Source organism: Podarcis erhardii, assembly GCF_964252035.2.
Source record: "Podarcis erhardii genome assembly, chromosome: 1".
NCBI lineage: Eukaryota > Metazoa > Chordata > Lepidosauria > Squamata > Lacertidae > Podarcis > Podarcis erhardii.
The window spans coordinates 84,252,602-84,265,613 of record NC_138497.1 but is presented as its reverse complement, the minus strand read 5'-3'; the positions used below and the strand labels follow the sequence as shown (position 1 = coordinate 84,265,613).

Genomic DNA, 13,012 nt, shown 5'->3' with positions numbered 1-13,012 from the left:
TCTCCCCCCCCCCCCCCCCGATGGAATCAAAGAGAAACAAAATGGGAAAACTGCTTAGTAGTTTTCTGTCTGAAATGAGGTAAGAAATCTCCACAGTTATATGGGCTTTAAACCCTAGAAGACGGCAGCATTGTCATTAAAGGATGGTCATTCGTGGAGAACAGAACTTCATGTACATGAGTAGTGTAGAATTTCCATCTCTCCAACTTGAGAAATAAAGCAGAGTCACTACATTACTTGACATAGTGTTGCAATAAATAGCCTTACACAACATAAAAGCTTGTAACTTTAGGAAGGGCAAAGTGGGACTCAGCCAAACCCACACCCTAACCCACATGTAGATTACTTGGCTGATGACTGATCAACCTGCTTCTGAGCAAAAGGTTGCTCTAGCAGCTTCTACCCCGCCATCAAGAAATTACCTGGGATATCATTATTTTCTTTCTCCAGTGGAAGTTTCTACTGGTGCAACTGCTCCAATTTAAGTTCAAGAGTGGACTGTATTCCTCCAAGAACCTATAGAATGCATCTTACACTGTTTGATAAGGAAGTATCCTCTTAGCTTGAATTGCTACAGACAAAGTGGAAGACCTGAAGTTGCTGCATTGACAGAAAAAGTTCAGCATGTACAGCATGACATAGTTCATAAAGCTCAACATCATCTGATACAAAATGGTCTAAGAACATTGACTTCCAGTGTAATAATTTGCATTGGGTCTAGTTATATACGAAGGTGCCATGAGACCAAGATGCCAACAACTGTTTCCCCTTCAGGTAAACAACCCCCTTAAGGGCTAATTAGGACTCAATAAGAAGAGGAAAACTTTCAAGGTCTTGCACCTGGTAAAAATATCAGGCCTGTCAAAATGGAGCAAGGCACTCAAGTGAGGTGCCTGAGTAGCTCCATACATGCTATGGATACTATGGAGTTTATAGCTTTCTGAATGAGTGGTGCTTCTTCCCATGGCACCTGTCCTTCTGTGATACCTGTTGCTCATCTACTATTACTCCCAGAATGCCATGTGTCTTATTATCTGAGAACAGGACCATCTCCTTCCCTTGGGGCACAGCCCAGTACTTTGCTGCCCTCTCTATCATTCTCGTCTCTTACATCTTATCTGTCCTTACAGTGAATCCATGGAATGTCAGGCTTCGGGAGAGCAGCTTCCTCCTCCCTTTTTCTGTGGATAAGCCGAACAAAGCAAAAATAGTCTCTTATCATTCAAAGAGATTTTAAGGAACCCAGCTCAAGAACAATGTGTCTATCTCAGAGGAAAGGTGCTCCCAGTTAAGGTTTCTACCCACTTCCCCCATAGTCACTTCCGCTGCTTGCAACCACCGTGCCTTTTGTGCAACTACCTTATTTAATCTCCTGGACAACTGGACACTTTCCAGCAAACCAGAGTCTGTTAACTCTCTCTCACACACACTGTTCTTCTTCTTCTAGCTGTCACCCACAGTTCCTCCCAACCTTTGTCTTCTGAACTATGTCCCTCTGCAAACCACTGTTCCAAATCTATACTGTCCCACTGCTCCTGGGAAGATTCAGGATCCTGATCAGCAGCGGGGGGGGGGGGGGAGTTCCCACCATTCCTCATCTGTGCAGCCCTCCTCAGCACAGACCCTGACATGAAGCCTTCTTCTGTGTATGTCTTTGAGCAAGACAAATAGGTGTCTGCGTTCTACACTCTAACGCTCTTCATGCTCTTCATGCAGTCCCCTGATCTGCAGTCTGAGGAACAAAAGCATTACAAAAGCTTTCAGAAAACTCATGAACAAGGAGCAGAATTCCATCTTAAACTGAGATCCAGTGTTACTACTGATTCTCTTTTTGTGAGCTCAGTTATTACAGTGAGACTAATTATACAGTTTTCCAAATGATTTCCTTTCACTTGTAACTGAATAAGAAAACAAGAGAGTTCACTCACAGAGTTTTTGTATGACATTCAGTGAGCAATTTGGTGCAAATTAAAACCAACTAAAATGTTGGATAGTTTATCAAAACTCAAGTCCAACGTACAATGTAAATCTACATGGTAGCAGGCAATTTTAAAAGGGTGTTGTTGCCAGTAAATAAAATAAGCAAGTAAAATCTATTTATCTTTTTTCAGTAGCATTGCTAAGATTGTGTAAACAGAACTCCCTCACAGGGATAACTGCAACAGAAAACTACATAAGGTTTATTGTGTCGTAGAAAAAAAACCATGATTCCTGGTATTAACAATGTTTTTGACTCCCAATTTAATAATCTGTCCTGGGCTTTGTTAAATGCACTGGTGCCATGAGAACAACATGCCAAAAACTGTTTCCCCCTCTTCTTGTAAATAAACTCCTTAAGGGCTATTAAGGACTCTGTAAGGATATGAAAACTTTCAAGCACTGGTATACAGTGTTGTATTCATCTAACATATACCAAGAGTAGACCCACTGAAATATATAGGCCTAGATTCTTAATGCCCATTGATATCCATGGGTTTACTCCAAGTAGGACATACACTGGATGCAATCTACACCTTTTCTATTGTACTCTTGATCATATTTTCATAAATGGTTTATGTACTCCATACATACTTTTCGGTTTAATTAGATGAAGACTCATTCACCCCAGCATTCTGTCTCCCGCTTAGAGGTGCCAACTTCCAAGGGAGAATGGGGGCAGAACATCAGGTCATTGGGAGGAATCAGGAGGTGAAGCTGAACATAGCAGCAGCAGACCCTCAATGGCCAGTGGCCATTCCTCCTCCTCTTGCCACCACAACTGCCTGGGAGCTGCTTCCCTGCTCCTTCTCCTCCACAGCAGTAGAAGGAAAAGGTGCCAACCACTGATATCATGTCCCACTCGGCTCTGCACTTAGCCTCCTGCACCCCCTTTGAATATTGGGGACCTGGCCCCCTCCCTAAAAATATTGGGGGGGGGCTCAGCCTCTGGGAGATGCCCTCCCACATGAGCCAGCCTGCTGCTTCTGTTAACAGGGAATGATAGTGTTGCACATCTTCCTGTTTCTTGTCCTTGATGTATATTGCTTCTGAACAAAGAGGATTGATTTAGCTATCCTGGATAAAAGTAATTAGGGTTTCTATCCTCTATTCACGACCCAACTTTACCCAGTGATTAGATACCCTCCATGAATTTACCCAATGTTAGGAGAATAACACCACATTACTTTACATGATTGTTCCACAATACCAGAGAGAATGCATGTGAAGGACTGTGAATATCTAGTTATTTATTTCCATTTATTTAGAATCAGTATATACTGCTTTTCAATGACAAATGTACAGTACTTAACGGAATTTATGCTTTAAAAGTGGACAACAAATTAACACATCCTAAAACATATTACTCCACTGTTATCTTTTCCCTTACTCAAAGAGGATATTCCTTGAGACTTGTAGGCTCTACTGGATAGATATTTTTGGCTGTTTAATCAGACTATATGGCATATTGGAAAGAAGCCCAGGCAATTTTTCTGCAAAGGAGCCCAGTTTCTGACCCACTGTAATCCTTCCTTCCCTTTCCCTTTTGCTTTCCAGGTTTCAGTCAAACTTCAACCAGATGCCAGATACATAACTGCAATCATGCAGCAGTCAATATTTATATAAAGCTTACTGTACAAATAGTTCATATTGTTAGCGAACATACTTCTCCACTACCCGTCCCAAAGCACTCTTCACCTCCTTGTTCCTCAAGCTGTAGATGAGGGGGTTTAGCATGGGGATTACCACCGCATACAACAAAGAGGCCACTTTGTTTCCTTTGGTTGATGAACTAGGTTGGAGATACATAAAGAAAAAGCTTCCATAAAGGATGATGACAGCCATCAGGTGAGAGGAGCAGGTGGAGAAGGCTTTTTGCCGACTCTCAGCTGAACGGATTCTCAGAATAGTGACAACAATATAAGAGTAAGAGATAAGGACTGTCAAATGAGTGACCACCAGGTTAAAGCCCACAAATGCAAACATCGCATACAAATTTACACTTGTATCAGAACAGGAAAGTTCAAAAACTGGGGGACCTTCACAAAAAAAATGGTTGATGACATTAGGGCCACAGAAGGATAAACGAGTTATACAACCTGTGTGTATCATAGCATTGACAGATCCAGCAATGTATGAACCAGCCACCAGGCAAACACAGACTTTCTGAGACATGGTGATTGTGTAGGTGAGTGGGTTGCAGATGGCCATGTAGCGATCATATGCCATAGCAGCCAGGAGGTAACACTCAGTGGTGGCAAAAGTTACATAGAAATAGAATTGAACTAGACACTCAGTATAAGTAATCACTTTATTTTCCCTTAAAAGGTCTATCAGCAGCCTGGGACTGATGGTGGTTGAATAGCAAAGGTCTAAGAAGGACAAACTACTAAGGAAGAAATACATGGGGGTGTGAAGGCAAGCATCGGCCCTAATTAAGAAAAGCATCCCGAGATTCCCCACAATTGTAATGCCATAGTTCATGAGAAACAATGCAAACAAGGTAGCAGCCAACTCTGGACTGTCAGTAAATCCCATGAACACAAACACCTTCACTCTACTGCTGTTCCTGTCAGCCATCTCCCCCCCCCCCCCGACAGAATCAAGGAAAACAAATGAGGATGAGTGAGGAATGGGACAATTCTTATTAGTTTGCTATCAGAAATAAGGGAATCAGTCTTTTCAACTATATGTATTTTCTTACAAATAAATAAAAGACAGACAGAGAGATTTTAACCCCTGAAAGATGTCAGGACTATGAGATTTAATGCAAACAATGCAAACTAGATTGCAGCCAACTCTGGATGATCATTGAATCCCAAGAGCACAAACACCTTCCCTCTGCTGCTGCTCCTGTTGGCCATCTTTTTCTCCCTGATGGAATTAAAGAGAAACAAAATAGGAAAACTGCTTAGTAGTTTTCTACCTGAAATGAGCTGAGCATCCTTCACAGTTATATGGGTTTTTAAAAAGAGAGAGGTTTTAATCCCTAGAAGACGGCAGGATGGTCTTAAAGGATGGTCATTAAAGGATGGTCATTGGTGGAGAACAGAACTTCATGTAGATGAGTAGTGTAGAATTTCCATCTCTCCAGCCTCAGAAATAAAACAGAGTCACTACATTACTTGACATAGTGTTGCAATAAATAGCCTTACACAACATAAAAGCTTGTAACTTTAGGAAGGGCAAAGTGGGACTCAGCCACACCCACACCCTAACCCACATGTAGCCAACTTGGCTGATGACTTCAACCTGCTTCTGAGCAAAAGGTTGCTCTAGCAGCTTCTACCCCGCCATCAAGAAATTACCTGGGATATCATTATTTTCTTTCTCCAGTGGAAGTTTCTACTGGTGCAACTGCTCCACTTAGGTTCAAGAGTGGACTCTGTATTCCTCCAAGAACCTATAAAATGCATCTCACACTGTTTGATAAGGAGCTTGAATTGCTACAAAGTGAAAGACCTGAAGTTGCTGCACTGACAGAAAAAGTTCAGCATGTACAGCATGACATAGTCCATAAAGCTCAACATCATCCAATACAAAATGGTCTAAGATGGTTGACTTCCAGTGTAATAATTTGTATTGGGTCTGGTTATATACAATGGTGCCATGAGACCAAGATGCCAACAACAACTGTTTCCCCTTCAGATAAACAACCCCCTTAAGGGCTAATTAGGATTAGGCAAGAAGAGGAAAACTCTCAAGGTCTTGCACCTGGTAAAAGATATCGGGCCTGTCAAGTTGGATCAAGGCACTCAAGTGACCCTGACCTCCCTGCCAATTTGGATACAATAACGGAACTGGAGGCCCCTCGACTGTCCTCGGGTCCAGTATGGGGCCACTTTGGCCGGATATCCCCAGCCGATGTAGACAGACTCCTCTGAACTGTAAAGCCCACAACCTGTCCTCTTGACCCATGCCCATCCTGGCTGATTAGAGCGTGTCCAGACGAGGTGCGGGCCCCCCTAGGGGATATCATCAATTTGTCCCTTGGCACTGGGACATTCCCAGGGGAATTGAAGGAGGCAGTGGTGCACCCGCTCTTAAAGAAAACATCATTGGATCCTTTAGATCTATCCAATTACCACCCGGTTTCGAATCTTTTGTTCCTTTTTTTTAAATAATATTTATTACTTTTAAAACTTACAAAAAAGAAAAAGAAGAAAGAAGACAAAAGAACAAAAAAGAACAAAAAAGAGAAAAAACAATACAATACAATATATAAACTATACAAAACACAACCTTAACACATTAAACTAAACACAATAAACTAAACAAAACAATACAAAAACAATTTAAAAGCATACATCATACCTTTTCCATATTCTATCTTTCATTCCCTTGTTTCATCGACCTCCTCTCACCTTCCTTTTTGTATTCTACTTCTATTAGTTGTCTCAGCAATTCCTTTCCCTCTTTCTCTATTTTCTGTCATATAAATGTCTTAACATATTTTTAATCTTATTTTCCATTAAAACTAGTATACTTATTTAAGCTTAACTCCTTAAAACATTTCCACTAAGGCCATAAAATTGCATTCCAACATTTTTCTATCACTCATTCATTTTACAATATTTCTATATATAAACTTTAAATTTGCCAGTCACTTCCGTCAACTCCATACAGTCCATCAACCTGGAGATCTTATGTCCGAGGCTCTTAACTCTTTTCCACGTCCCTTCTGCAGGTCTTCTTCATATTCTTTGATGCTAAAGAGCAGATCTCGGGGAAACTCCGACCTAACAATGCTTTTATTCCTTCTCGACAGGTCAGCCAAATTTCCATAGTTAAAGCTAAGATCCATAAAGTATTTCAGGGCATGTTTCAAGATTCCTCCAAATCCAAAGGCCCCCAGAACTCCAATCTCCTCCTGACCCAAGTCCATGTCCCAAAAGTCAGTTAATCCCTGCATGGAGGGATCTTTCCAACTTTCCTTTTCCAGTCCAAGCCGGGCTCTGATCCTCAAAATCTGACTTTTTCTAGTTTCAATCATAAAAGGCCTCAACTTATAGTCCTCAATTTGCCTCTGTAAGGCTGAGGCTCCCACTTGTATTACTTTAGGTTCGACAACAACAACTTTCTCCTTTTCCACAATTTGTCCTGCTAAAGTAAATTCCTGTACCAAATCCTGAATAATTTCTGTATTGGTGCTCACTTTTTGTCCCAAATTAATCACTTTTTGTCCCAAGTTATCAATTTTAGTAGTCAAAACATCCGTCTTCTTTTGTTCCTGGGTAAGGTGATTGAGAGTGTGGTTGCTGAACAGCTTGGTGGGTTTCTGGATGAAACATCGGCTCTGGATCCATTCCAATCCAGCTTCCAGTTTGGACCGACTCTCCTGGTATGTCCCACGGAGGACCTTACGGTCTTCAAACAAAAACATCTTGGAGGTCCCAGGCCACAGGGAGGTTAGGCTGGCCTCAACCAGAGCCAGGGCTTTTTCGGCTGTGGCCCCGATCTGGTGCTAATTAAAGCCCACTAAAATGTTGTCTACTTTATCAAAACTAGAGTACAAGTTACCATTTAAATCTACATGATAGCAGGCAATTTTAAAAGTGTGTCGTTGCAAGTAAATAAAATAAAGCAAGTAAAATCCATTTATCTTTTTTCAGTAGCATTACTAAGATTGTGTAAAACTCACTCACAGAAAGGAAGGAAGAATGGCCTATCACTGAAGGCAGTTGATTCAGCAACTATTGCCACTACCTAATCAATAGCCATTCTTCACTCCCCATTCCCAGGGGGCTATCTGAAAATAATATCCCACCCTCCCCAGCCGAAGCTGGGCTCAGAGCGGCTAACATCAAATGTATAATACATTAACATAAAATCAGACAATCAATTAAAATACATCTTCAAATCAGATCAGGATCAGAATAAAATCCAATTTGGATGGCAACCCGCAGATTAGGGTTGGGGACCTTAAATGCTCACCAGGTCCAATTGTTTGTGCTGAACTTAAATGGGCCTGTGAGAAAAATTGGGAGGCCACTTTCATGCAAGTTCTTATGAAAGGGGAGAGGGAGTCAGACTGAACCCCGACCAAAGGCCTGGCAGAACAGCTCTGTCTTGCAGGCCCTGCAGAAAGATGTCAAGTCCCGCAGGGCCCTAGTCTCTTGTGACAGAGCGTTCCACCAGATTGGAGCCACAGCCGAAAAAATCCCTGGCTCTAGTTGAGGCCAGCCTAACCTCTCTGTGGCCTGGGACCTTCAAGATGTTTTTATTTGAAGACCGTAAGTTCCTCTGTGGGACATACCAGGAGAGGCGGTACCATAGGTACGAGGGTCCTAGGCCGTATAGGGCTTTAAAGGTTAAAACCAGCACCTTAAACCTGATCCTGTACCCCACCGGGAGCCAGTGCAGCTGGTATAGCACCGAGTGAATGTGATCTCGCAGCAAGGACCCCGTAAAGAGTCTCGCTGCGGCATTCTGCACCCGCTGGAGTTTCTGGGTCAGTCTCAAGGGCAGCTCCACGTAGAGTGAGTTACAATAATCCAGTCTGGAGGTGACCGTCACGTGGCTCATAGTGGCTAGGTCAGGGCGAGAGAGGTAAGGGGCCAACTGATTAGCTTGGCAAAGATGAAAAAATGCCGCCTTTGTTGTAGCTGCAATCTGCACCTCCATGGAAAGGGAGGTGTTGAAGATTACACCCAAACTCTTAACGGACGGTGCTGGCACTAATTGCACCCCCGCAAGAGATGGGAGTTGCCCCCTCAATCCCATATCGTCCCTTCCCAGCCAAAGGACCTCTGTCTTTGAAGAATTTAACTTCAACTGGCTCCCACGTAACCATCCAGCCACAGCTTCCAAACATCTGATCAGTGTGTCTGGGGCCGAGTCAGGATGGCCATCCATCAACAGATAGAGTTGGGTGTCATCAGCATACTGATGGCAGCCCAGCCCAAAACTCCGGACAAGCTGGGCGAGGGGGCACATAAAGATGTTGAAAAGCATCGGGGAGAGTATTGCACCCTGAGGCACTCCATACATCAAGGAGTGGCGCAATGACAGTTCCCTCCCAAGCGCCACCCTCTGTCCCCGACCAGAGAGAAACGAGCGCAGCCATTGAAGGACTGTGCCCTGGATCTCCACGTCGGCAAGGCAGTGGTCCAGGAGTTTGTGATCGACCATGTCAAAGGCTGCTGGCAGATCTAGAAGAATCAGCAGCCCCGACCTGACTCGATCCGGCTGCCTACGGAGATCACCTGTTAGGGCGACCAGAGCCGTCTCGGTCCCATGACCAGCACGGAAGCCAGACTGGAATGGATCCAGGCCCGATGTTTCATCCAGAAACCCACCAAGCTGTTCAGCAACCACTCTCTCAATCATCTTACCCAGGAATGGAAGATTTGAAACCGGGCGGTAATTGGATAGATCTAAAGGATCTAATGATGTTTTCTTTAAGAGCGGGCGCACCACTGCCTGCTTCAATTCCCCTGGGAATGTCCCTATTTCAGTGGCTAGTGCTGTAACTAAGAGGAACTAACCACAAATATCCATCTGGAGCCTGTTAGCAAAGAGAACCTACTTCATGAGCTAGAGGGAGCGTCAGCTGATGAAGCATCTTGACCCCACCCAGGTGACAAAATGTCAAAGTGAGTTAAGCAGATGTGCTAGTTCAGCAGCACAGTTTTCTTTTTCCCTACCATTGCATGAGGTCAAATGGGTTTTGTGGGGTTGAAATAATAAAAAACCTGTTTATCAAAATCCAGGAGTTTACAATATGGGCAGCAAGGTCCCCTTCATAAAACCGTCAATGCTGAAAATAACTGTAACAACAGATAACAACATAGGGTTTATTGTGTCATAGGAGAAAAAAGATTTCTGGTATTATCAGTGTTTTTGACTCCCAATTTAATAATCCGTCCTGGGCCTTGTTAAATGCACTGGTGCCATGAGAACAACATGCCCCAAACTGTTTCCCCCTCTTATTGTAAAAAACAAAACAAAAACAACCAACTCCTTAAGGACTAATTAGGACTCTGTAAGGAGATGAAAACTTTCAAGCATTGGTAATATCTGAAATATATTGGTTGGTATCTGAAATATACTCAGAGTCGCAAAGTGATTTCATGCTCTTTATTCAGCTCATAGTGATGAGGAGGAATGAATGAATGTCCCCTCAAAGTATCTGCTTTATATACATTATTTACACAATGGGCTGCACATGATTGGCTAATTCCAGAATTCTACTGTAAGCCAATCAAGTTGTGGATTCACTTCTATCTGGAGCATGATTGGGTGGCTCCTGCCAACCAATCATAATGCTGCATTGTTCTAGGACCAATCAGACTGCTGCATTCTGAATCCTATTGTTCTAGGACCAATCAGACTGCTGCAGTTTGGATCCTATTCAACTCAGTACATAACAGTATCCATCCAACATATACCAAGAGTAGACCCACTGAAATATATAGGCCTAGATTCTTAATGTCCATTGATATCCATGGGCTTACTCCAAGTAGGAGAGACACTGGATGCAATCCGTGCCTTTCATATCATACTCTTGATCATATTTTCATGAATTGTTTGTCTGCTGTCATGAATACTTTTGGGTGGAATTAGATGAAGACTCATTCACCCCTGCATTCTGTCTCCCACATAGAGGTGACAACTTCCAAGGGAGAATGTGGGCCAACATTGTGCGCATAACATCAGCACTTTGGAAGGAATCAGGAGGTGAAGCTGAACATAGCAGCAACATGCCTTCAATGGCCAGTGGCCATTCCTCCTCCTCTTGCCACCACAACTGCCTGGGAGCTGCTTCCCTGCTCCTTCTCCTCCACAGCAGTAGAAAGAAAGGTGCCAGCCACTGAAGTCATGCCATGCTCGGCTCTGCACTTGGCCTCCTGTACCTCCTTTGGTTTTTTGTTTTTGTTTTTTTCAAAAAAAATTATTAGTTTTCCAATTTTACAATAAACACAAAAGAAAAACAGACAGACAAAACATATAACTTAACTGTTAAAATCCCAATTTAAATAACATTGTTGGGTGACTTCCTCAGATCCCCCCTAACTGTGTTTCCATAATAATCATTTTAGCAGTTTTCCGATATCCACATTCAAATACAACTAACTTATTCCATTAACATCTTTCTTTCTTTTCATAATGTTCTCACTCCATAATGTTATTCAGTTCCACCTATTTTATTCCTAGGCCAATTTGGTACTTACAAGTAGTTCTACTTAAATTACGTTAGAGTATCTAGCCAAATAGTCCTTAAATGTCTTCCATTCTTCTTGATGCTCCTCTTCTTTCTGTTCACAGATTCTTCCAGTCAGGTCGGCCAACTCCAAACAGTCCATCATCTTCATCTGCCATTCCTCCACTGTTGGTATCTCTTGTGACTTCCAGTTTTTGGCTAACAAAATTCTTGCTGCAGTTGTGGCATACAAAAATAATCTAACATCTTTTTGGGGGCAGTTCCAAACCTATTATTCCAAGTAGAAAGGCTTCTGGTTTCTTAATAAAAGTATATTTCAACATTTTTTCCAATTCATTATATATCTTTTCCCAGAAGTCTTTCACCTTTGGACACATCCACTACATATGGTAAAAGATACCTTGTTTTTCTTTACATTTCCAACATAAATTATCACTCATATGGTAGATCTTAGCTAGTTTCACTGGGGTTAAGTACCATCTATACATCATTTTCATTATATTTTCCTTTAACATCGTACATACAGTAAACTTAACCCCTTTCTTCCACAACCTTTCCCAATCTTCAAACATTATATTGTGTCCAACGTCTCTTGCCCAATCTGTACCTCCTTTGAACACTGGGAACCCGGCCTCCTCCCCAAAGATATTTTGGGAGGGCAAAATGGCTTGGCCCCTAGGAGATGCCCTCCCACATGAGCCAGCCAGCTGCTTCTGTATACAGGGAATGATAGTGCTGCTCATCTTCCTGTTTCTTGTCCTTGATGCATACTGCTTCCGAACAAAGAGGATTGATTTACCGTATTTTTCGCTCTATAAGACACACTTTTTCCCCTTCAAAAATTAAGGGGAAATGTGTGTGCGTCTTATGGAGCAAATGAAGGCTCCTTGGCTTCAGCGATAGCAACACGAAGCCTCCGAAGCGCAGAGGGAGAGCTCCCCCCGCGCTCCGGAGGCTTCACATTGCTTTCGCTGAAGCCGCCTGAAGCTGCCGAAGCACAGCACGAACTCCTGCTGCGCTCCGAAGGCTTGCGGATAGCCGCCTGAAGCCTGGAGAGCGAGAGGGGTCAGTGCACACCAATCCCTCTTGCTCTCCAGGCTTCGCTTCGCTGGAGAGGCGCTGCACAGTTTTCCCTCTCTGCGCAGCACCCCTTCAGTGAAGCGGGGGGAGAAATGGAAGGGGCTCTGTTTCTCCTGCTGCTTCACTGAAGGGGTGCTGAGCAGAGAGGGGGAGAATTTTTTCCCCCTGTTCTTCCCCTCTAAAACAAGATGTGTCCTATGGTCCGGTGCATCCTATAGAGCGAAAAATACGGTAACTATCCTGGCTAAAAGTAATTGAGGTTTCTATCCTCTATTCATGCCCTGATAAAATTACCCTCCATGATTTTACCCAATGTTAGGAGAATAATGCCACATTACTTTACACGATTGTTCCACAATACCAGAGAGAATGTATGTGAAGGACTGTGAACATCTAGTTATTTATTTCCATTTATTTAGAATCAGTATATACTACATTTCAATAACAAATGTACTTAACAGAATTTACACAGGAAAACTAGACAACAATTTAAAACATCTTAAAGCATATTTCTCTACTATTATCTTTTCCCTTACTCAAAGAGGATATTCCTTGAGTCTTGTAGGCTCCACTGGATAGATGTTTTTGGCTGTTTCAGACCAGATGGCAGATTGGAAAGGAGCCCAGGAATTGTCTCCACCTAACTCAGTTTCTGGCCCACTGTAATCCTTCCTTCCTTTCCCTTTTGCTTTCCAGGTTTCAGTCAAACTTCAACCAGATGCCAGATACATAACTGCAACCATCCAGCAGTCAATATTTATATAAAGCTTACTGTACAAATAGTTCATATTG

General features: G+C 42.8%; 1 protein-coding gene across 1 annotated transcript; it reads right to left on the bottom strand.

Annotated features, from left to right (window-relative positions):
- Positions 1 to 3,630: 3,630 nt before the first annotated feature.
- LOC309351008 (olfactory receptor 5G9-like) lies at positions 3,631 to 4,557 on the bottom strand (the record flags this gene model as incomplete). Its single annotated transcript, XM_081878346.1, has 1 exon — positions 3,631 to 4,557. The coding sequence occupies one exon, from the start codon at positions 4,555 to 4,557 to the stop codon at positions 3,631 to 3,633; it is 927 nt and encodes a 308-aa protein (XP_081734472.1).
- Between the last annotated feature and the right edge of the window lie 8,455 nt (positions 4,558 to 13,012).